This window comes from Podarcis melisellensis (assembly GCF_964234715.1).
Source record: "Podarcis melisellensis genome assembly, chromosome: 1".
Classification (NCBI taxonomy): domain Eukaryota; kingdom Metazoa; phylum Chordata; class Lepidosauria; order Squamata; family Lacertidae; genus Podarcis; species Podarcis melisellensis.
Window position 1 is genome coordinate 45,925,664 of NC_138528.1, and position 25,808 is coordinate 45,951,471.

Sequence of the window (25,808 nt, forward strand, 5' to 3'; positions counted from 1 at the left end):
ATTTTTAAAAATTCTTCATTCTTCACTGTGTACTCTGCAAGAGACCGCTAACATTTTCATCTTACTTTATTATAGTCTTGCAGATTATCTGAAAATGCATTGTGATTTTTCTACAGGCTGCAGTTTAATTGCTTGTTTAATTGTCACCTTCTTGTTTGGGAGCAGGCAGGGTACTGGGCACTGGTTCCTGTGCCTATTATAACTGAGTAGAAAACAGCCATACCTGCCAAAACACTATTTGCAACTGTTGACAAAGAAAGACATATTGATTATTACCACCTCTTGGGCTTGTGTGACAAAAGTGCATTCACTAAAAATGCATACTGGATCATTTAGTGAAAAATGTACATCTCACTGGGGATTTAAATTTAAATTCATATTACAATGCTGCTAAAATGCTATAGCAGAAAGAAGGAATTCATTTCCTTAGGTGATGTCATAGTGAAGTGACGAATGAGTATATCAGGTCTTGTTTTATTAACAGATTTCCAGCACAAGTTCACTGTACAGGCTTCTCCAACGATGGATAAAAGGAAAAGTTTGATCAGTAGCTGCTCCAGCCCTCCTGCCAGCCCTACCATCATTCCTAGGCTCAGGGCCATCCAGTGTAAGTAGTTTGCTATAAAATTTGGCCAAGTGCCAATAGGTTATGGTTTCTGTTTAGGACAGGATTCCACAATGCTTCCTGTATAGCGGGGTGGCTAATAATAATAATAATAATAATAATACTTTATTGGTCTCAACTCAAAATGACTTACAGCTAAAAAACAACAACAAATTAACAAAAACCCACATAAGAACATTAAAATAAAATAAAAACCCATTAGATCAAGATCAAAAGTGGGAAATGGCCATCTTTTCCACAGTAAGGATACCCGCTCCCCTCCCCTGTAGTCTATTTTCATTCTATGGGCAGTCAGTATGGTACTGATCAGTGCTGGGTAAGAACATAGGGTGAAGAATAAAATCTATGGGCGTCTGATTATTTGCTTGCAGTAATACGAAATAATGGCATAAATGCATGCTCATGTTTTTCTGTCCTATTGTCCCCCTCCCAGTAACTCCCAGTGAAAGCTGTAAAACATGGGGGCGCAACTCTGTATGCCAGAAGGAAGAGGAAGGAGAAGAAGAAGAAAAAAGAGGCCAGAAGAAGAAAGGTCGCACGTGGGGCCCAAGTTCTCTTTGTCATAAGGAGCTAACAGCAGGCGAGGATGGGTGAGAAGCGTAATCTTAGCTGCCACTGTGCCATAAAGCCTCAGTCCAGCTTCCTTTTTTCTCCACAAACCTGCCATACTTTAGCTGGTATAATTGTTTGCCAAAGCAGTTTACATTCATTGCAGTTTACATTCATGTTATTTATTCCAATAATAAATTATACATTTAATAAATAGTAATATGCCCTTTTAAAATGTGTTGGGGGTATTGGATTGTTTTTGTTTTTGTTTTTATTTTGATTATGTATTTTGTTTTTTTATATTATTTTACCTTGTGAATCGTCCTGAGACCTGCAGGTATAGGGTGGTATATAAATTTAATAAATAATAATATTTATACTCCACTGCAGATAGCAAAGAGAGAGAGAAAGAAAAAAGGTTCACATCACTGCCTACTTGTTAAAATTAAAACAGAACATTCTTGAGTGTTAATACTTGAAACTTTCCCCACTCAAACCTGAAACAAAAAAATGTCCCCTTAAATACTACAACAATATGGTCTCATGGGGATCTGTGTGGAGGTTATTCCACAAAGGTACAGCTATCTCAAAGAAGGTCTTGGCATTCTTTGCTCTCAATTTTAACAATGTAATCTGATGGTGCTTGAAGCATCATTTCTTTAGTTGATCATTAACACACGGGGAGAGGATTGCCTCCTATTTTTTTAGATTAGAGGCATTAAAAATACAAAATCAGCTATCTCATCTGCAAGAGATTCATGTTCAAAATCCCATCTCCTCTTAGCCAGTCTGATTTCCCAGTAACATCTCTGCTACTTCAAAGATTGTTCTGTAATCTTAGTATTTCCATGCTCCCTTGCCCACCCCATTTAATCAGAATTATGTTTATTACTCAGTTTCTAGGTATAGAAATGCCTTTCTTTCCTGTCCTGTAGTCTGGCACTTAGGTGAGTGCAGACAGAGAGAATTTGGCTAAATTCACTGACGCAAGCTATAAATTATTCTTTCATTGTCATAGGGTTGGCCATCTGGTCATTTGACCAGCCAAAAAATGGCAGTTTTCTATTTGACAGCAATCAAATATTCCATGAAGCCAAAAACAGTGTGTACATGGCAGCTTACTTTCAAAACAAGGTTCAACGAATCTTGGCTTGCTTTGGTAACTAGCCAAAAATTTCACCATGACCCTCCTGCTGTCCTTCAGAAGAAAATAGACGGGCTTCTGGCATTTTCCTGAAATGAGAAAGGCAGAAGTCGTTTCTGTTAATTGGCTGGGAGAGAATTGGGCATCTAATTGTCCTGGGGGGGGAAACAAAAAAACCAAGCAGAACATCCAGCTCTTCTTGAGTGCTTTGGGCTTTGGCCATCTTTGCAATATCTGTCCTATTAATACAGTACTATCATTTTTGATTTGGACAAACCTATTTTTCTTAGCAGACAAAGGGGCACACATTTCCATTGAGTTTTGTGTTACATTTCTCATACTTCGGATTGCATTATGTAATAAACTATACATGAGTCAAGATCCTAAATCTATTGATACAAATGGCTGTTGTGGTAGGTAGGAATAATGGAAGAATCATATTGGGTGGATTCAGCCCTGTTCAACAAACAGAAGGACTCCTTCAGTCTGTGCAATTGACTTATATCTAGTGGAGGCTCCTCGGGCAGTGGATTCTCCCAAATTACTGTTTTGTGGTTTATCAGCCTGTAACGTTTGCAACCAGTTTGTAGGATTACCTTGAGGAGGGAAGATGACGGAGGAATATTTTATGCTTCAGACTCATTTGCTCAGAATAAAGCAGGCAAACTTCATCTTTAAGCCTTCTGTTGGCAAAATTGTGATTACTACAAGGACCCTCAGGAGCACTGTATCGCTGCAAAAAGTGACAGCTGTTAATGTAATCAGTTCTCTATATCTTTTGGGCTATCCTCCCAATAGCTGATCGCATCCTTCATAAATATGTAAGTGAAATCTAGAAGATGCTTATTGCTGAATTGGATACACAGCTGGTATATGTGGTCAGAAAATGGGGGATGTGGATGAAACAGGTTCTGCAAGTAAAACTCCCATCAAATTTGAGAGATGGCTCACATGCTTTCCTTTTGGATTATGGTGTTAAGTAGCAGTCACTAGCAGTAGTGTGGAATATTCTTTGAGTTTTACTTAAGAACAGGATTTTTCAAGTTTCGGGCTAGTTGGTCTTTCCAACCAAGAATTACTTGGTTTCTTATGTCAGGCATCAAAACCAAAGTCTCTCCACATAACCATGTCAAGTGTTCTATAATTACAGTTTAGATGTTCAGATTTTTCAGTGCAATAGTGCAGTATTCCTTCTTCATGTAATGTAGGGTTGACATATTTTAAAAAGAGAAAATGCGGACACAAAAGTTGTTGAGTCCCCCCCCCCAAAAAAACCAACAGTTTTCCTGCTATTTAAGGAAATTCACCAAAATCAACACTTCCGAAATGACTTGTCATACGTCTGGATTTTCTGGACATTTCAGCATTTTCTGCCCAGACACTGTTTCCAACAGCCAAATCCTGGCTATGTTTGGGAAATTCTAGACGTATGTCAATCCTAATGTAAACAGAGGGAGGGGTCTTTAGACAATAAAGTCTTCAAAGATTTTTGGGCTATGCTCCCTAAATAAGAAATAATGAACACTCACAGCACAAAAATTGGATTTTATGGGTTCTTTAAACCTGGGGAGAGCTGTGATAGTTCAGAAGTCCTGCTATCGATGGTCTGAAAGGAGCATCGCTTTGAAAGAAATAGAGCAGACCAACAACATGCTATTCTGTCTGGGGAAGAAGCACTATGGTGCTGGAAGGTGATGAGCAGGGAGGGAGAGATTCCTTTAAAGAGTGCAGCAATGATGGAATTGGCAGGAAGGGCACTGTTGCCACATATTTGCTTGCCAGAAATCCAGGTGGGCAGTGAATCGGGCAGAAATTTATTTTTATATACTTTGGAATTTATACTTGATCCACTGCTCAAATAGGCCCTCATTTTCAGTATGTCTCAGAGTAAGTCCTATTCCAGGGCACTATGTACAATCTACTTTATTGTAAATTAATTTCTGTGCTATGTAGGGAAGAGACTGAATTGTTTTTAGCACCCTCTAGTGACCACCTTGGTTTTTTTACAACCCAGGAAAATAGAATACTTTTTCCAGAATAAGAAAAAAAAATGTTTAACTCACAGGTTTTGTTCCTCAGCTAAGGCTTGCCAAAGAATTGTCGTCCTCTGTTTTCATTTATGAAGGAAGCAATATTTGCTCTGCCATGCTACAAAGGACAACCCAGAATATTGTGTAACTCTCAAGACCAAGATGAAGGCTACACTTTGTCTCTATATATGAGAGGGGTTTTTGCCTGTAGTAGGCAAAACCAAGAAATGCAACGTAAACCTTCTAACTGAGTGGAGGATAAGAATACAACCTTCTCCCAAATTACATACTTTACCTTGGCTCTTCTTATTTTTGAAGTGAGCATGCTAACTTCACTTTTGTATGTGTCGCCTGCTTAGTGATGTTTATCTACTTAAATTGGGGTCCTCCTTATATAATGCTCTGAATGTAAGGCTTATGTTGCAGTTCAAATGCTAAACATACACAGATTTAGCCCTATGAACTGCCTAGATAAGAAACCAGCTGTGAATCATATCAAAGTTTTTCTGAGCTGTTCAGAGAAAAAGCAGAGTATAAATGAGATGATAAATAACATTGCAAGTATCCTTTTCCTATAATTTTATATCTCTAAGGATGAATGAAACATAGAAGAGAATAGTGCACTTGCAAAGGCAAATTCATAAAATATAATTTTTATTGCAAATATGCAATACATGAACTTCTTCTGTTGGGTTGATTCCTTCAGTAATAGGTTGGTCTGCAGAGAAAATAAGATTTTGAGTATATGGTTATAAATAAAACTGGCATAAATTCACTGGAATTTTCTGGGCTTATCTCACAGGCTCATTGTGAGGGTACAATATGCTAAAGCAGAGCTTTCCGAACTTTTCATGTTGGTGACACACTTTTTAGACATGCATCTTTTTGTGACACAGTAATTCAGTTTTACTAGCAAACCAGAGGTTAAACTAACCCCTTTCCAGCCCTGGGAGGAGCGTGGGGAGCATTCGCACCACACACCTACACACTGCAGCCAACACACTAATGTGTTGCAGCACACAGTTTGGAAAGATGTGGGCTAAAAGGCATGTTCTAATCTGACGCTAGGCCTTACTGGTGTGATGGAAAATGCATCAAAGGGTAACCATATACTCGGGGGGGGGGGTAAGGTTACCCTGGTAACCTTAAGACTGGACTGCCCCCATACATTTTAAACAAGCTTTTATAGGCTTGACTTCACTTGGTATAGAATATGGTTGTTAAGTTTCTAACTAGGATCTGCTAGAAGAGCTGGCAAGTTATGCTGTATAAACAGTTGATTGATGGTCTGTTCCCAGGCACATTTCAAAGTGCTGATGGTTATACGTAAAGCCCTAATTGACTTGAGGCTTGGCTCTCGGAAGTCCCCCTCAAGAGTCCCACTACCATCTGCAGTTAGGAGGGTGGTGACAAAATGCTACATTTTGGAAAGATGCTAGAAAAGCTAGTGTGATGTATGCTGTGTCTTTTTGAGTCCAGGCAATTTTTTTTAACATCCACATATTCTTGCATGCATAATAATTATCTTTGTTTTATATGGGTTATTGAATGTGATGCTGCTGTTTTTCTGTATTTTTATATATCACTGAATTTGGTTTTTTTTAACTATATGTCACCATGGGAGCTTTTTTTTAAAAAAATAAACTAATATTTGTGTTAGATTAGAATAGTTAAGAATGAGGAGATAAATATTGGTCATAAAAACAGACAGAGGAAATAAAGTATCTGCATTTAAATGTGTCTTCTCTTCTCTTTACGTTAGTCTAAAGTGTTTGGATGGATCCAAACAGTGGTCATCTAGTGCGCCAAATCTAGGAAAAGTTCAGAGAACACCAGTCATTTTCCCAGGATTTACAAGCCTAACAGAGATGGGTAAGTACCTGTTAAATGAATTTCTTAAATGCACTGTATTCAGTCTCATGTTTGTTTCTGTCCACCAACACTTACCTCTTACAAAAAAGCAAACCTCAGAATCTGCCTCTGTAGTCTTAAATTTCAAGACTTGCACCTATTTTTTTTAAAAAAGATGTACAGTATCATGAAAGGTTTGTTCACACCATTGGCCTGGTTGGGACCAAATGCAATTCTGCTTCTCCCCTCCCAGATTTATCAGGTCACTTCAGAAACTGGGAACACTCAGATAAAGATGTCCAACAATTATCTTAATGCATAGTCAAGTACATGTGGGGAAAGGCTACCTGAGTCCAAAGCCATTTATGGCTTTTAGGTACATGGTTATTTAAAACAATAAGAAACTATACAGTAAGCCACATAGTCAGCACAACACACTATTAAAATAGTGATTAAATGGCAAAATAAAAACTTAAATGCCAGTGTTATAAAATTTGATTTCTCAGACTGTTCCCTGGGTAGATTTGTGTGCTGTCATTCACCTTCAGGTGTTTTCTCCTTGATATATATGATAATAGTGGTGGACTATTTTGAGAGAAGTTGCTATGTGTGTGTGTGTGTACGCACACCCTCTCACACAAACCATGCATGATTTTTATACTGGAGGGTTCCTTTTTCCTCCCTCTGTTCTGTTTGTGTTGCTTCAGCGGCTAGGCTGAAGGGAGCTGTCCTTAGAAACATGTGTGGCTGCTTTGAGCAACAAGTGGCTCATTTCTGTTTTAGCTGTGCATTATTTCAAATCTCAACTCCTTTTAGTGAGGATCATCTGAACTTATATTGCTTTTATATTGAAATTGGAATCCAATAAACTGTATGTGGCATGTACATTTGACAGCTGCCATCATTTGAAAGGGGCGAAGTTTCCATATTCTTTGTTCAAAATGCAAACATGTTTTTCCATGGTAGCAATGTGTTTCTATTTTTACACACAAGATGAAGCATAACCCATTCTTATTCATAGTTAAAATGTCAAGGCCCCACTCTTTTGTGTGTGTGTCTGTATCTCTTTTGCAGAGAATGAAGACAGTGATTCTTTGAAAAACGGAGAGACCAAGATGCAGCAATCACCTGGGTCTAACCAATCATACCTCTGCATCCCATTTCAGAGAAGTGAGGACTGGGATGGCCAGTCCAGTGATGCCAATGAGGAAACCACTCCTATGAACTCTACCACAAGCACCCCTCAGCTCACCCCCACTAACAGCCTGAAACGTGGAGGTTCCCAGCACAAACGATGTGAGCTTGCCTTTCTGGGCTGTGGGGCTGTCTTAGCTGCTGCTGGCCTGGGCTTTGATCTTTTGGAGGCTGGCAAGTGCCAGCTGCTGAGCCAGGATGAGCTGGATGCCCCCAAGGAAGAGAAGAAGAAACGTGATAGTATTTTCCAGCGGGCTGGACGTTTCCGTCGGAGCACCAGCCCACCTTCAAGGAAGCTCTTCAAAAAAGAGGAGCCCACATTGTTGCTGGGCGAGCCATCCAACTCCTTGACCCTTCTCTCTTTGTCTTCCATTTCTGAATGTAACTCAACCCGTTCCCTGTTACGCTCAGACAGCGATGAGATTGTGGTGTATGAGATGCCAGTCAGCCCCGTGACAGTGAAGGCTCCCTTGCCAGTAGTTAGTAACCCACTAGTTAATATCTGTGTTGAAAGGTTCAAGCGAGATCCCAACCAGTCCTTGACTCCCACACATATGACTCTCTCTTCTGAAGCCCGGCAAAGGGGGCACAGACGGACTCCCTCTGATGGTGCCATAAATGTGACTGGTCCGCTTGCCAATGGATCCCCTTCCAGGAATTCTTCTGCAGCAGCATTAGGATCAGGTACGTTATTCTTTTCCATCCTTGTACTCCAGAAAGTGAATGTTCTTGCCATTGCACTTCCTGCAGATGTTGCCTCTGAGGTAAGATTGAAGGAAGGCAATAGCTGAAGGAAACAAGAGGCACTATGTATAATTTTTTACTTCTGTATTTTGAGGGTCTCAAACCCTCAGTGAGTTAGGGATTTCCCCTGCATGCGAATACGGGCTCTGTGGACTGAGTGGATGAGACCAGTTGTGGATTCAGCAGTCAAGAGGGCGGTTTCTGCACATGATGTAGAGGGAAGTGAGAGGTAGGTGGGGCTCATCAACCTGGGAAAGTAGCCAATCTAGGAGAAGGAAAACTCTGATCCTGAACCTCTGCAGCCTTGTGCCTTAGCCACAAGACTAATGAGTAAACTCTACACAATTCTGGATTGGAGTCCCTAAGATGGTTGGAAAGTGCCTTGTACGCCTCCTTCTGGCAACTCCTGCAGCCAAGCTGGTGCCAAATATATTGTTCTGCTTTCCTTTGGACCACCTCAGGGAGGCTCTGAGTGGAGTCTTGTCATATGGGCAGCCCAGGACCTCCAAACACACTGCCCAGGCTTGCACTCTGGGGAGGTCACTTTGGTGCTGCTAACACAGTGGTTTGACTTCACCCCCAGAGGCGCAGTCCATTGTCTCGCGAGGCAGACAGATGCTTACAACAACAGAGGATGGAGGTGTCCCCCATATATAGGTAGGGTGACAGTAGAGAAGAATCCCCCAAACACTGGAGTAATGAAGGCTGCTTTTGTGTGGTCTTTAGTCATCTTTCCTCATACTTTGCAGCCTTCTGTGTGGCTGCTAGTTCCAGCTTCCCCTCCTCCTCTATTTCCCTTAATATGGTTTCCCTCCTTAAACAAATTTTTCCCATGCCACACAAATTGTACGTATCCAGGTTCTCCTCAAGTGTTTTCTTCCTCTCAAGAATTCTTGCCACCCTAATGATTGCTTCCTTCTCTTCCTCAAACCCAGTTCCTCTCCCATTTTAAAAATGTCTTTAATTAACCCTATCTGGTGCATGTAATAACATCAGATTTGGCATTGGAAGTGATTCAGAGTCTCTCACCATAATTGTTTGAATGTGCTTAAATTTCATGCCAGTAGGAATTTCTGCTTCTTGATTTATTGTCTTATTGATAAATGACAAGTCACTGAACATCCCCTCTGCCGTATTTCAAAAGAAATGCTACTTTGGGTAGAACAGCACTGCTGCAACATAAAATCCTAATCTATTCCCTTTACTAACAGTGTAATAGACATTCAATGAGGGATTTATTTTCAACACAGGCTTGGACTATCAAAGCAAAAGAATCCAATATAGGCATTTCTTCCCTAAACTGAATATTAGCTATTGTCATAAGAAACCTTTTAGACACAGGGTCTGGCAGATTATAAAATATAATTTCTAAAGCAAAGTAAATACTCTTACATTGTTGAGAAAGCCTGTAGCCATATAAATTATATTGCATCAGTTCCTATGCCTAATTTCTTTATTTAGCATTCATATACTGATCTGGTTTGGATTTGGCAGCTTACAATATACAATTAATACAATAAAACACAGTAAGAATGGCAAAATAAAATTACATTTCTTGTCTCATAAGATTACTTTCTGATTCCAGTTATCACCCATAACTAGCAGCTTAAGCATGAAACTTCAGTAACACTCCTAAGAATAACTTGAATGTGACTCTAGTTTGAAGTCAGTTTGGTCTAGATGTGTTAACTGTAATAGAGTGCTTTGTTACCTATTTTAATGGGTGGAAATTGAACATTCCTTTTACTTCAAACAGTGAATGGTAGTGTTGGTTAAAGGTGTAACTACAGTTACAGTTTAAGTGAAACTCGCCTTTGCTTCCATCTTTTTAGGCTTTGCAATACAAAGAATCATTTGAGTTCTATAAATTAACTGATAAATTTGATTGCAATCCAGACAGTCAAGGAAATAAATCTTTAATCAGTTAACATTAATTGTCATCTCTTGGGATTAACCATTACTACCACTTCATTCTGCCTTAACATTCTGTTTCAGTGCTGTACAGTTCCAACTATAATAAGCAAACTGATGTGGGTGCAAGATATCTGGTAGAGTGTGACTGTTTTGGGTACACTGACCCAGCCACTTGCACAAGCCCCTCTGGGAAGAATTGTGAAATTTCCTCAGCAAGTAGAAATGGCAGCTTCCCAATACCATCCTTTAAAAATGGAATCTATTCCAATCTGAGTCTTTTCCTTCTCCATTTGCCTTTTTTGAATTGCAAAATTGGTTCTAAAATGGGAGCTTCTGGGCACAAGTTAACACTTCCTAATTATAAAACCTATACCTTCCCCTGAAAATATGTATGTATTACCTAGAGACAGCAATGGTTATGGGGAGAAACTTCAGAACCTTAATTGATTTTTTCTGGCCCTGGGATATGTTTGCCAGTGGTAGACACAGCTACCTAAGAGCCGTGAACAGTTGGTAAATAAAATGTAATCGTAACATTTCTGTAGTAAAGAAGCAAATTAGCTTCATAAGATTCATGTTTCACTATGAGCATCCAACATATTTTCAACGTTAAGTATACTGTCCTCTTCCCTGTCTATGGCTGCATCCATACTGCTGGTTGCACTTTGGCACTAAGATGCTTGTGGGGGAAGAAAAATCAAGGAAAAAGGAGGTACAGAGATGCATAGTGTGCGTTCACACAACAATCCTTAGACAGTTACATATCTGGACTCTGTCAGCCTTGCTGCCTTGCTACTGCCAGCATCTACCATTTTAGCTTGCAGGGATCAGCATGAAGATCATTGCAGCTCCCATGTGGTTTGCATGCATCAGGTGAACTGAATCAATCCTTTGTCTGACATCACCCTTTGTTTACTTAATGAGCCCGGTGTCTCTCTTCATCAGTGTTGTCTAACCAGTTGGTTTCTCTTTCTTCTCTCCCTTCCTCCCTCTTCCTTTCTTGTGTTCACTGTGTTTTTCCCTCTTTTCCTCCTTCTGGTGGGGGAATAGGTGTATTAAAAACTCCCAGTCCAAGTCAGGGTCCAAATGAAGTCCCTCGACTGCCAGACCCCAACCTCATCTTTCCTCCAACCCCCAGGCGCCATAATGCTCAGCAAGACTCCATGCTGGAGAGACCCAAGACCTTGGAATTCCTACCTAGGCCACGCCCTTCAGCTAACAGGCAGCGGGTTGACCCCTGGTGGTTTGTATCCCCCAGTAATGCTAGGGGCGAGTCCTCTGCTAATAGCTCCAGTACTGAAACTCCCAGTAACCTGGACTCCTGCTTTGCCAGCAGTAGCAGCACTGTTGAAGAGAGGCCTGCACTGCTTTCTTTCCGTGTCAGATTGCCTGAAGAGGAGCGGACACTGTTGGACATGGATGTTGAAGGGCAGAGCCAGGACAGCACCGTGCCGCTATGCAGAACTGAACTCAGAACACGCAAACCTGCAGCATATGAACTCAAGCAAGAGTTCTGGTCCTAGCATGAAATCCACAAGGGATTGGTAAGCTCCTTTAGATTCAGTTCTACTTCTTGCACTAAGAATGCACTTTGAAGACAGGTGAAGTAGAGAGATGCTGCTGAGGTCATATCACACTGCTGTTTCCACTAACAGATATGGTATTGGGGTACCTGGCCTTTTGTAAGTACATGTAGCTAAGCTACACAGAGCTGCTGACTCTTCTTGTGGGGTTTCCTGTGGTCTTCCTTGTATTTTCATTACAGTGTTAAACTGCAACAAGAAATGTGGGCAAGTAAGCCTCCATTCTTGACTGTCAAGAACTCAGATACCCTCTGTTGGTATGGGTTTTGTAATAACCTCAACTCCTACCTTTTAAATGCAATGATAAGCAGTGTTTGTCTACACTGTTACAATGCAGGAATATATATAAAGGTTTAAGTGTGTCTGAACCAGCATTCTTGTTGCATTTGATTGAGCTTTTCTCCCTTGATGTCCCAGAACAAATGTTCACTCATTTTTGGTATGCATACAGTTCCTCCTCCTAGAACTGGCTGCTGGGTGGGGCGTTCAGGATCTTGCCAATGACCCATAGCACCCACCTCTATACTTTTTATGCATCGTGCTGAAAAAAGGCGGAGCCACCTGTTTCTTAGTTTCTGAAAGTACAGTGGTGCCTCGCAAGACGAAAAGAATCTGTTCTGCGAGTCTCTTCGTCTAGCGGTTTTTTCGTCCTGCGAAGCAAGCCCATTGACGGATTAGCGCTATTAGCGGCTTTTAGCGGCTTAGCGGATAAGTGGCTTAGCAGCTTAAAAAGGGGGGGGGAGGAAAAAAAACCCGCAGGAACTCGCAAGACATTTTCGTCTTGCAAAGCAAGCCCATAGGAAATTCGTTTTGCGACGCACCTCCAAAACGGAAAACTCTTTCGTCTAGCGAGTTTTCCATCTTGCGAGGCATTCGTCTTGCGGGGCACCACTGTAAATGTTAAATAAAAAAGGTATGTCTCAGGTTGCAGTGGTGCAAAAGGATTGGGGCAACGGGGTGGAGCTCTGATAGTGGAGAAATAGAGGTGGGACTCTGAGATTTTGGCTCGGACCCATCATACATGAGCATGAAGTTTAATGAGACACAACCAGGAAGTGGTGAAACACAATGATTAATCTTGTAATTTGATATGAAACGTTGCATTCTTTCACAAATTTTGGTAGTACATTGCATGAAAAACTGCCAGTCAGGATATGCCCTTTCCCCCCTGAATCTTACTTCATTTAGGTAAGTAATTTCCAGATTTAATAATCAATTTGTCTCCCCATTGTTGAGTTGACAAATAGCCCACCCCCAATACCATGTACATGGCTGTTCCAAAAAGAAAAATCACAGTGAGCATTATAGAGATTCTGGTGGAGAGAAACAGCTTGCACACTTGACCTTAATGACAAGACTTGGGGATACTTGGAAAGCAAATAGAAGTCTCCAGGTCTCAGCAGGAACTGAAGAGCACATGCAATCCTACTGGTCTAGTATCAAATAGTGCTTAGAGCATAATAGACCTTATTACCCCTCCCTCTGCAATCTCCTCCCCCACCACCTCAGATTTCAGGAGGACTACATTATGCCTCCAAAGTTCAGCATTTTGTCATGTAAGGCCCCTTCCAGGACCTTTGGTGTGCATGAATTTTGGCAAGCTACTGAGGCCAGCCAAAATCCCTGGACCCCTGCTGCTATCACACTCTTTTATGACTAGATCTATTTCTCCCATCTGGTTTTAAATTATTGTTGCCATATTAAAATAAAGACCTATCTGAAGTTTTGAAAAAGGTGTTTGAAACCTCTCTCATGTAAGTTTCCTTTTTTATTCCTAGGCTGTAATCCCTTTTGCCTATGTTCCTGACATGTCATGAATTGTATCTATAGCAGTTTACTACTTATCTCTGTTCAAAAAGGGGGTATAGATCATTACTAGGAATCAAAAGTGGTCACTCTTAAGGGGTTTTGTGTAAACTTGTAGAAATATTGTTGTCTAGCATCTAAATAATAAAAATCTGAAAATCTGTGCTAGTTCAGGTTTAATTTTGGTTCTGCCACCAGCTTGCTGTATGACATTGGGCAAATCACTTTTGCCATATGTGCCTCAGTTTCTCCATCTGTACCAAGAGCTACCTCATGCAGCAGAAGTGTAGTCTTATTGTGCAAGTTGAACCATATCAGTGCACCTTAAATAGAAGTGGGGCTATACAACTTTGTAACTTTATTGAGTTCTATATGCTGAGGAAGCAGTCCCCCTCTGGCAGTTTTAGTGCTATGTAAGTGATCTGCTAGTTCAAGGTGAGTTTGTGCTCTATGCCAGTCCAGATGAGCCAATATAAACTATATTTTCTTGAAGACATGTAGACTGTCTAAATGGCTCACTCCATGAGGGTAAAGCCCTGCTTAGCATTTAACATACTGCAGTTATAAGTACCTGCAAGTCAAGGGTGGTTCATTCCTAACTCTGGTACTGGTAATTTGAAGTCAGCAACTTTCCTTATTCTAGATTGCATCCATTAAAAAAAATTAGACGAGCCCTGGCACGGTCTTGCCCTTGCCCTTGAACTCTGAACTTTAAGAAAGGGGTGGGGGAGCCCGTGGGCCCCCAAAATACTGTTGGGCTACAGTTTCCATCACTCCTGACCATTGGCCATGTGGACTGGGGCTGATGGGAGTTGGAGCCCAAGAACATCTGAAAGGCCACAGGTTCCCTGTTCCCACTTCATGGTGATGTTTAGGCACTATACCTTTTTAAAGAATTCAGGCCCATTACTAAAACTGTGTGATTACCATTATGATTTAAATAATCATAGTCCAACAACCTGCAGTGCAGGAATCTTTTGCCCAATGTGGGGCATGAACCCATGACCCTGGAGTTAAGAGTCTCATGCTCTACCAACTGAGCTATCCCAGCTCTGCAGCTGATGTACATTCTGCATCAAATGCAGCTTTCAGTACACCATTTCTTTAAAGCTGTTGCCTTTTAGGACACCAAATTGTCCTTCAGGAACATCAGTTTCCTAGTATGTAATCTCTATAAGCCCACAGTATGCAAGTTTCCTACTTGTAACTGTCCTTTGCATGGTCCTCTGTGTAATCATACAACACCCCTCTTCATTTTCAGCTGCAAGAGTTTCTTGCAGTTTCTTCACTACTTCCACAACAGCTGAGTGAAAGGTGCTCGCTCCCCTTCTCCCAAGCTCTTCTTGAGAGGAGAAGGCAGGCATCCTAGGTTGTCAGCCCAAATTCCTGTGGTTCTGGAGGTTGCTGTGCATACCTGGAGATCCCATTTGTATAACTCTGCAGATGACTACTTTAACATTAATAACAATTTAATATCTGTGTTTCAATTTTTGATCAGGATGCCAAATCCAAAACAACTTTTTTTTATTTTTTTGGCTTGCAAAATCAGCTTTCTTGAAGAGCTCATGTTTGCCAGCACTTAACTACTTAAGGTGATTTGCTTGGGTCTCCTTTATGGGTCTGGTTTATGTTTTGTTGAAAGGCTGTGTTCATGTGGAGTAATTCCGCATGTAGGATGTTTCTCATAGGCTAGTCCCTGTGAACTTGCATGCCCAGGTGTAGCATACTCTCACGTCTGATGTTTGTGTAGGTGCAATGTGACAAATGTTTTTGTAAGGCACCTTGTAGAGAGAGTTTGGTTCTTGATATCTGCTGATTCAGTCTACTGTGCTGAACCCCCCCTCAGGGCTTTTGTCCCAATTGCCATGTTCACAAAAGTATCTCTAACGCAGTAGCATTAGAAAGCACTCCCCCAACCCACTCCCCAAATTAATATTACAGTCTGTTTACTACATAAATGCTACTGTGTGCTTTGTTTTGTGATGGTGGTTAAGTGATGTTGGAGCCTGCCTTTTAACTTCGGCTCAGCTGTAAGCTGGCAGTGGGAATGACTGACACCCCCCCCCCAAAAAAAAACCCCAAGCTTTGTGACACAACCTTTGGGGCTTAAAAATGGTAATTAAATGGCATCAGTGACTGGTTTGTTTCACTGTAGCTAGCCCATCTACAGGTTACACTTTTGCATAATCTACTGTATCTCTGTTCTTTGTCAATGTGTTATGTGTATACCTTTGATACATTTTTAATTTATGCTAGAGAATAATAACTAAATTAAAATGGAGCTAATTGAAGTTGATAATATATGTTTGCTTTTCTCTTTGCTTCCCCTCCCTGGATGTATGGTGGGGGATGGGAAAGTAAAACAAGGATGCCAAGCAGGCTTGGTTCAATGGCTACAATTATTATTGTATTACAGTGTAATGCTATTCTAGGCCTTGTCTCAAGATTAGAGCACACAAACTTGAATAAAACCGTTATAAACACCAATTGTGTAGTGAAAGCTTCATTTTCTCTTTTTTGCAAATGTTACCTAGAAATGTTGGGCTTTAATGATGTTATGTGTATGTTATATCCTTGTGCTCGCTTTCTATCATATCCTAACCTGCTTTGTCAATACAGGTAATTTCTGATGAAGAGCACCCTTTGTGTGTTCTCTTCGGTCTTGAACCTGAGTGCCGTGGATTGATTTCAGTCAAGATTATTTCAATCATAGATTTTGAAATAAGTTTTCTCGTTTTGAAAAGCATATATTTCTTGAACAAGCACTGCTTTATCAATTAAAACATACTACTTTACTGCTAAACAGAGGTTTTATACAGCTAGAAGCATAATCAAAAACTTTTTACTGTGCAGCTGATGTGCCTAATACACAGTAGATTGTCCATTTATAGACAAGATACTATATCTCTGTTTGACTGTTTAGCTCTCCATACACATGCAAGAGTACTAAGCAAAATTGATTACTTGAAGGGAAAGGTTGCAGATGTATGCCTATGGAAGTCCCATCGAACCAAGTGGGGCTCGTTTCCAGGTAAATAGTCGCAGGATTTATTTATTTATTTTGGGGATTTGTATCAACCCTCCCCCTAAGGTCAAAGGGCAGACAGCATCAATAGCAACAGAAACAAACTGCAGACAGAACAACAAATATAGTAAGGAGAATCATTTTTCTTTCCATCTTTTAAAGTTTCCTGGTGAGGTAGGCTATATATTTTCTGTTGCCCTAGTGATTTTATTATTATGTGTGTTTAGTAAGCAGCTTTTAGCATTTTAAGTAGAGTCAATGGATAAATATGGCCCACACTGCACTTCAAGTGGCATAGACATGAAATATTGTCTTCATTCCACCTGCTAGCCATTTCTTCTCCTCACCATACAACATGCTTTTCCAGACTTGGTTAGAAGTTTGTTTCTTTCCTTTTTTCTTTCTTTCCATACTCTTTGATGTGATTCATTTTTATTCTATACTTTTCTTCTCCTTCCACTGCTTCCCATCTCAGAAAACCCCATGCGGCTTAATACTCTCCCCCACTCACCTCAAATTGAATCCAGAACAAATACCGGTAGTTTTCTTTTATTAATTCCACGAGACCCAGGCTGCATAATCTCACCAGCATTTGCTAATTTAACCTGTCATCTCTTGGATTAATTTAGAAGAGAAAGGCTGTAATCCTAACCCTACCTACCTATGAATAATCCCTACTGAATTGATTAAGATTTAATCCTAAATAGACATGGTTAGGACAGCAGCCTAAATGTTAATATTTCTTGCCATCTCTTAAATTTAAAAAGTTCACAGTAGCCAGAAGATGGCGCTCACTGCACTGTAGAAACCATTTCATTCTCCTGTGAACCAAGGTGGTCTGAGCACTAACTCATTCTTTTCAGAATCTCCTAGTAGCTCCCCTAATATAATCTGATTAAGGAAGGAAAATCCACACTTCTCCATCTGACACAGCTAATACTAATGAGCAGTGATTCCCCTTCATTTCTAATGAAAATCTGACAGATATAAGCCTCTTTAGAGATGGGAGAATGACACTCACTGTCTTGAAGAAAAGCCGAATTAGTTGGGGCCGGCTTCTACTTTCTGTGCAGTAAAGCCTGCTGAGGAGGTGTACAATTGCAGATTTGGGAGGACTTGCAGTTCTGTCTATTATCTCTGTGAAAATTTACACAACCAGTAAAGCTCCACTGCACAAAAGTAGGGTTCGAAATGTGAACACACATGTGTAACAGCAGGCAGTGCCTTAAGAGCCCCTCTCTGTGGGTGAGAGTGAGGGGGTGTCACTTTCAAAAGGGCATCCACCACCTGCAGGTTTTAAATAACTTTGTAAAAAATGAATTATTTCAATTTCTGATAAAATTAATTGATTCATGGGCATTTTTTTTAGTCTGATGAAAGGCTTTTAGTTTATTCAAAATAGCAACTCTAATAAGCTGTGCATTTGGTGAACTGAAAATAATGAAATGATGTTGGGCAGGAAATGAACTGCAGCACCCACAAAAGCTTGAGGGTTGTTTTTTTAGTCTGTAAGGTTCCACAATACTTTGTGTTGCTTTTTTTCTGTGACAGATCAACACAGTTGCTCTTCTGGAAATGCTTCCCTTCCCCCTGTCTTTGCAAATGGTGTGAGATAACGTATTCATTCCATAAAATGCAGACTAGTTCTGTCCACTACATTTGTGGGTCAGGAGCAGCTTTGAACAGCAGTCAATTACCAATGAGTTTCTCCTTTCGAGAACCCTAAGTGCTGAGGGTTGGACTAATTGGAAGCAATTGTAGGGGAGCAGATGCCATTTTAAACAGTGTGAGCTGGGATCGTGGAGGTCTTTCTCGTTTTAAGACTATTTTTAAAAATATGTTGATGTAGGAGGCAGAAGAGAGAAGCATGGATGAGTGGACTCTGATAACTTGATAAAAATCCACATATTCTCGGGAGAGGGGAAATAAAGCAGTCCTATAAACTGATTTTAAAAGCACTGAAGGGGAAAGAGAATGGATGAACTCAAGATGATGATGAAATTAGTTTTGGAGATCAGGAAGAATGGATTAAGCGTGATGCATGTATCCAGCATGCATGTATCCTGGAATTAATCTGTTCTAACTGTGTGACATAATATGTGGTAAAAACTTACACACGGGAATGAAAATGCCTTGGGGCTGTTGGTGTTGAATTATACTCAACTGATGCATAGCCATAGAAGCAGACTTCTCCCCCCGCCCCTTAAACTGAAGATGCATTCCACCACATAGTTTGAAGGATCTAAGTTCACCTGAAGGATGGGGTGTAAGTCATTTGACCCAAATTTTGACCTCCTTTACAGTGTTACCTCGGGTTACGTATGCTTCAGGTTACAGACTCTTCTAACCCAGAAATAGTACCTCGGGTTAAGAACTTTGCTTCAGGATGAGAACAGAAATCACGCAACAGTGGTGCGGTGGCAGTGGGAGGTCCCATTAGCTAAAGTAGTGCTTCAGGTTAAGAACAGTTTCAGATTAAGAACGGACCTCCGGAACGAATTAAGTTCTTAACCCGAGGTACCACTGTACTTGGCTTTGGGAAGGCGGCTTGAGGACTATGAAGGAGGGCATCAAATGTTGTTGAGGGCCGCCGAAAACAGCCTCAAAGACCACATGCAACCCCCGGGCTGCGTGTTGAACCACCCTGCTCTAGAGCAATGCCAGTCAAGCCCCAGCAAGCACACAGGCCAACTTTTAATTTCAGCTGTCACAAATTGCACATGTCCAGCTCTTGTGCAACGTGTATTTGTTAGATCGCGTTGTGCACTGTAATTAACCTTTTCAACCTGTTCAAATCATTAGGGAAGTGGTGAACAGTGTAAAGATGGTTATGATGATGCAGGCAGGGAGGGCATCTATTCCATTTGCTTCAGCTGCCCCTCTCTTCAGGGACCCATCCCCAAGAATGTAAGAAGGGCCCTGCTGGGTCTGGCCATAGGCACACCGAGTCTCCAGCCTTGTTCTCACAGTGACCGACCAGATGCTATGGGGAAGCAAAATGCCTTTAATACTGGAGATAGTAGACCAGGGGTCAGCAACCTTTTTCAGCCGTGGGCTGGTCAGACCCTGTGGGGGGCCGGACTATATTTTGAAAAATAATAATGAATGAATTTCTATGCCCCACAAATAACCCAGAGATGCATTTTAAATAAAGGCACACATTCTACTTATCTAGAAACATGTTGATTCCCAGACCATCCGCGGGCCAGATTGAGAAGGTGATTGGGCCGCATCCGGCCCCCGGGCCTTAGGTTGCCTACCCCTGTAGTAGACAGCCGTTCTGGGTGGTGGCCACGGATAGCCTCATCCGCCCTGAATTGGTCTAATCCACATTTAAAACCTTCTGAATTGGTAGTCATCCTACATCTTGCAGGAATGAATTATATAGTTCATCTATGCACTCTGTGAAGAAGCACTTTCTTTTGTCTGTCCTGAATCTGTCCAGTTCTGGTCCACTGGTTCTAATATGAGAAAATGAGAAACTTTTCTTGTCCACTTTCTTCACACCATGCACAATGTTATATAATTGACCTTTTTTCTAAGCTAAATCACTACACATACAAATATTTTACTTTGTGTGGGGGGGGATGCCTTACTCAGGTTTCACTCTTCTTTTACTCTTCTAGTAAGAGTGGTCATTTTTCAGGGTTGACCCTCCTCCTTGGTGGTCCCCCATACTTAAATCTGAGACCAAATGCTACAGCTGGAGAGGTTTACTTTGATCTGTTGATAACAAAGTTTGAAATACACTGAACTCTGCATCACTTGGACTTAGGTAGCCTCTGTAGTCAGCTGTTCAGGGTTTCTGCAGTTCTGTACAGTCTGATAAGCAAAAAATGAAGCTCTGCTGCTGTTTGCTGTTTCACAGTGACTTCTGATAAAGGAACGTTTATCTACAGCATGTTCAGGCAGCCCAAAGGTGGCAAAAATGTGTTTTAGATTGAAGGGATCACGGAGAGTATTCAGGATCTCCAGCTATAGCTGATGAATCTGCAAGGATTTAGATTCTGCAGTAATACATTTTGAAGAGATTGTGTCCATTGATTATTCAGCTCCATTAGACTTTTCATTGGATTATACCTAGCAACTAGGATTATTCGACTGAGATGTTAAAGGAATTGAAGATATCAGGTGTGTAGGGAATATCTATAAGCTTTTCTAGGGACTCTGTGAACTGTTGCTGCCTTAGCTTGAACAAATCATGTGGAAATCTAATTTCTCTGAGGAGCTAGTCTTTTAATTCCCAGTGGTTACAGTCCTCCTCGATTAGGTTTGCAAACAATGTGAATTTGGTGGGCGTATGGAACTTCCTTACTTTTGAACCTAAACTATTTTTCCACAACTACTCCTTGGGAATAAATCAGTTTCATGAATCAGAATACAGGCATCTTTCAACTAATACACACTTACTATTTATGTAAACTTTCTCTCGCGATTGCTTTAGTTTGAGATCCAACTGCAAATTGAGCATCTCTGGAGAGCAACAGCATCCTTGAATATGGCCCTGGTAAAACTTGTCCTTTGCGGAAGATAATGGATACTTTGCCTTTAGTATATTAGGGAAGAGAGCAAGCACCAGAAGTTTCAGGAAGGGGTGGTGAAAAGTGAGCAGACTTGAATTTGTTTGCTGTTTAAAAAGCAAGCAGTGGCTTGACATTTTGTGAACTTTAAAATTTTTTATTTTAGAGCTTTGAAGACTAGATGCTCCATTGCTCATGTTGTTTATCTCCCTTGATACTTTAAAAAAACACACCCACGAATGAGCCATAGTTTTGTAGCAAAGCTAACCCACTTCCACATGCCACATACACAGTCCATTACATGTGTGTTTGATACTATCTTCATGCAATAGCTCTGCAGCTTCTGCCTTCCCCACCCCAATTTGGAAGGTGACATGTTGCTGGGGCATGGGTGTACCAGTTGTTTGGGTAAGTGCCAAAAGAAATTTGAGGAATAGAGTTGAGGTATTCTGGCTTTGTCCCTTGGAACCAGGGCTTTGTGTTCCAGTACAGTGGTACCTCGGGTTACATACGCTTCATGTTACAGACCCAGAAATAGTGCTTCAGGTTAAGAACGTTGCTTTAGGATGAGAACAGAAATTGGGCTCCGGTGGAACGGCAGCAGCAGGAGGCCCCATTAGCTAAAGTGGTGCTTCAGGTTAATAACAGTTTCAGGTTAACTACGGACCTCTGGAACGAATTAAGTACTTAACCCAAGGTACCAGTGTATTGTTGCATGCCACTCCTATCTGTAAGAGGTATGAGATTTCAAGGGTTCTGAGCACTTAGCCAGAGTTCATGTTTCTTTTTGGAATGAGGCACAGTGGAATCTGTGGTGTCTTTATGATATATTGTTTACATACACATATATAGAACGTTAACCTACGATGGAGGGGTTCACAGCATCAGCAGCCCAGAAGAGTCTTGCTTCTTCCATAGCCACAGCTTTGGATTCAAATAGAAATCAAACATTGCTGTCTGACCGCACTTTCCAGCTTGCCGCTTTGCTTCTAGTTCACATCACAGCCCCTTTCAACTCTAAACTCAGACTTTTGTCGTCCTAACTATCTCAGAGATGAAAGAGGGACCCCACCCAGTTGCCGTCTGGCACAGAGCCCCCTTTCATTTGTAATTAGTGGCCCAACAGGAAACTAGCCTGGCTTATATTTTAACACTTGATCTAGGGATCAGAAGGCTTGATTAGATTTTAACACTTGCTGTATTCAGGGGAAAGGGGCCCGGCACCCACAAACTCATAACAGTATTATTTGTCTCCTTGGGTTTTCCCCAAGATGTTTGTGACAGCCTTGCTGGGATTTTATCCTCAAAGAACATCCCTGCGAGTTAAGTTAGGAATGTTAGACTGAGAAAAAGTGTTCTGAGACCACCTAGCAGAACAAGGATTGGATCCCTGTTGTAGTGAAGTTAGGAAATTTCAATAGACAAAACTTTGGTCAAGTAAGGAAGCAAAGTATTATGGGAAGACCAAAGCTGTAAGAGTTATAGGAATGTGTCCTTGGTACTGTACTTTAAAGCTACAGACTAACAGTCTCCAAATGTGTGAAGTTGCTTATCTCAGAAAGGAACTTTTCCAGTTGATTAGTGGCCTTCTGACACCTGGTGCCTAGCTCATTCACACCCAAAGAGCCGTTGTTATCAAACCCCAATCACTCTGAGAATGTGTATCTGCTGAGTATCTGAAGAAGGGAGGAACCCTTTGATCCAAAGTCCTGGGAACTAACGAGCTCATCTGTCACAAGTTAAACTTATTAGCCAACTAGCGCACCATTGGTGAATTTAAACATAATCAAGAATTTTGATTGGGTCTGGGTTCTGTCTCCACGTGAGGTTTAGAAATAAAGATCCTAGGAAAGGACTGAGAAAATGCGCTCTGCAATCCACAATTCGCCTGTCTCATTCTGACAGTCCTGCTGCATTGGCATGCGAGTTTTTGTAGTGAAGTTTCTTACTGCCTTTGAGATGCGGAACCAGCTAAGGACTTTGAAATCATCCTAACTTTGCCTTTGTTCTTAGTTTGTGAGTATACTAGCTAGTCATATTCTACAATGTCTGTTTTACTTGTTTGAAACGTACAAGAGATGTGTCTACTTTTTAAAGTATGTTTAATCCTGTTTTTTAAATAAATTTTAAAGAGAGATCTTTCTTGTGTCTTGTGTGCCATTCTGGGGGGAAGCCTGAATCCAGAGCCTGATCAATCAGCCATACTACATCTGTTGAATTTCTGCCTACAATTTGTGGAAACAATTTGCAGGTTGGGGCAGCCAGTAACTAGGAAGTATAACCTCCCTTGGGTTATGTCTTCTGGTACTCTAGTACAGGGGAGTGGTGGCAGCAACTACCTATTTTGATGCGCTATGTCCTGTAAAAAGTATATGCTGCCGGCTGCCATTTCTCCAAACCTGACCCAGCTGGATGGTGAGGATAGGTGAGGGAGGGGCGCGTGGCTGGAGCATTACTGCACCTGTCCTCCCTAGTTCTATGTATTTTTAATCTTTTGTTGGAAGCTGCCCAGAGTGGCTAGGGAAACCCAGCCAGATGGGCGGGGTAGAAATAATAATTACTACTACTACTAAACCACACAATGTTAAAGCTGTATTATGTAGTAGAAGCAGTTGCTAGACATGCCCCCATATCCCTTCTCTCCCTCCCTGCCCAACAAAGTGAAACCTAGATAAATTCCTTAATTGCCAAATTTGTCATCAATTTAGATAATTAAATGAGACTTCAGAAACTATCTTAATTAATCTGTTGGTGGCATCCGGTCGAGAAATGCATTTAATTTCCTGAGGGACGTAGTGACTTTGTGTAAGGAAATGGAAGATAAAACGCCAACAGGGTTTTGTCTCATAGGGGTTTTATGACAATGTAGGGAAAGATTTGAGAATATCTTAAACATTTGTTTGTGAATGACCAGTCTCTTGAGATATGATCCATTTTCTGCTCACTGCTTTTGAGGCCATGGGTTACAGCATTCTGGTAAGTTATGAACAAAAAAAATATCCTGTTCATTACTTTTAATGTCAAGATAGTTTTTCAGCAAGCATCCTATTATTGTGTGCAATAGATGAGTGAGCACCAGAAGAAAATCCCGCATTTTTAGATCAATCTCATCTTGAAGGCCTTTTGTAGCCAGGAAATTTATTCAGAGTGACTGAGTGCAGCAGACCATCACTTGCCTTTAGGATCAACGACAGAATATCTAAGGTACAAATTTGCTCAAGGAAAAATATATGGAAGGGCTAAGTTATATCAGAAATATGCCTAAATCCTCTGAGACGTAGAAGCACAAGAGATTATACTCTGTGGTATACTGGGGCATCAATTGACAACATTACAGATAGGTGCTTTGTTCTTAACCCCCCACTCAGCCGCCACCTTCCTTAGTCCCTGGTAAGTAACTCTTGTTTATCTCACATGAAGCTCTGTTACTTCAAGTAAAAACCATTCCTCCCCCATAACCAAAACCTTAGCACAATAAACTAAATGCTCTGATAACTAGATTAAAACAACAGGATTGGTATTCAGCTAAATTGTACTCAGAGCAGACCCCTTGAAATTAACGGACCAAACTTGGTCGTGTTCATGAATTTTAATGGGTGTACTTGGAGTAAAACGTGGTTGAAGACCACCCTAAAAGGACATACTGGGAAATTAGGAGGGGAATTCAATGTAACAGTTTTCTGATCGTTCCATCAGCACAAATTCCCTCTGTGCCCTGCTCTGGGCGATATTCCTGACCCTCCAGAGTAGATTTGGGGGAGGCATCGTGGGAGAGGTGCAAGGAAGCCCCATTGTGCTAGCATGAGCCCTTGCGCTGGCTTCTGCCAGTACGCCAAGTTAGTTAAATTGCAACACATCTTGCCAATGAGTGTTGCAAGTTGTGTGCCCTATGCTCTGCATTTCGGGTTTCCTTTCTCTTCCTTGTTCATGAAAAAAGATTGAATGGTTCAAAGTTAAAAAATCTGATATGGATTTTCATTTTTTTTTTAAAAAAAGCAAGCAGCTTCTTCCATATAATCTGACTGGACAAAGTAGACATACAACTGTACATGTGTACAGGATCTCATGTAGGACAAATGTCTGATTTGAAGCATTACTGATCTCTCTTTCATTGTTACAGTTTTAAGTGCATGCCTTAAAATTTTCCGAACAATTCCGCAGTGACTAAACTACAGCACTCAAGGAGATTTAGGGGTTCAAGTTAAAATGGGTTAAAACTTCATTAGTCCAGCTATTTTTTATCAGATGTCACCATTAAAGGTCAAGCAAAGAGGTCCCTGATAGCTTTTGAAAGCTTGGCAGTGAGGTCACCAGAAGGACGTGGTCTCTTTGATTTATTCTATCATTTTGGAAGCCTTGTTCTCTCATTTTATGGGTTTGAAGGCAGTCTGGGAGAGAGATGTGGGAGCTGACCTGGCTATAGCTCAATTGGCCAGATGGATAATGGTCCACAAAACCGTTTACCTTTGTGCCAGCTTATATTCAGGAAAACTCTTAATTCACCATTGGTTTTACACAATAGTTTATGGCTCATATCCAATGCTCTTGTAGTGTCTTATGCTGAAGAAATAAGAATGAGAGTGGATCTTTTGGCACCATTATGCTCACCATTGAAATCCTTCTCTGAGGAGGTTATAAAGGGATGAGCTGCATAATTCGCAGACAGGTGGTTTTTGACCCTAACATGTCTATTGCTTTTTCCTAGAATCCCTGTACATTCTGGACAGCACAACATCAAACTACCCACGTAACTTCCCAGCAGCTGGTGTTTTCCTTTCTCTGGTTTTAATGTAAACTGCTAAACCAAACATAATAAAAATCCT

The 25,808-nt window shown here is 41.0% G+C and overlaps 1 protein-coding gene and 1 long non-coding RNA gene across 6 annotated transcripts in view; one reads left to right on the top strand and one right to left on the bottom strand.

Annotated features, from left to right (window-relative positions):
* The window catches only part of MAP3K9 (mitogen-activated protein kinase kinase kinase 9), a 91,321-nt gene that overhangs the window by 23,156 nt on the left and 42,357 nt on the right, over positions 1 to 25,808 (top strand). For 2 of the 5 annotated variants that reach the window (XM_081889654.1, XM_081889656.1), the window contains exons 7-11: positions 485 to 607; positions 1,059 to 1,215; positions 6,111 to 6,220; positions 7,274 to 8,077; positions 11,385 to 11,595. In XM_081889654.1, coding sequence (XP_081745780.1) covers positions 485 to 607; positions 1,059 to 1,215; positions 6,111 to 6,220; positions 7,274 to 8,077; positions 11,385 to 11,595 — 1,405 coding nt within the window. Of the gene's footprint in view, positions 1 to 484; positions 608 to 1,058; positions 1,216 to 6,110; positions 6,221 to 7,273; positions 8,078 to 11,101; positions 11,596 to 25,808 lie in introns of all 5 variants that reach the window. The other 3 variants (XM_081889653.1, XM_081889655.1, XM_081889657.1) reach the window with 3 other exon arrangements.
* Positions 52 to 24,849, bottom strand: LOC309358125. The gene is made up of 4 exons (XR_014163345.1): positions 23,931 to 24,849; positions 4,382 to 4,466; positions 2,297 to 2,407; positions 52 to 244 (listed from the first exon to the last, which is right to left on the bottom strand). It is a non-coding gene; the product is annotated as an uncharacterized lncRNA (long non-coding RNA).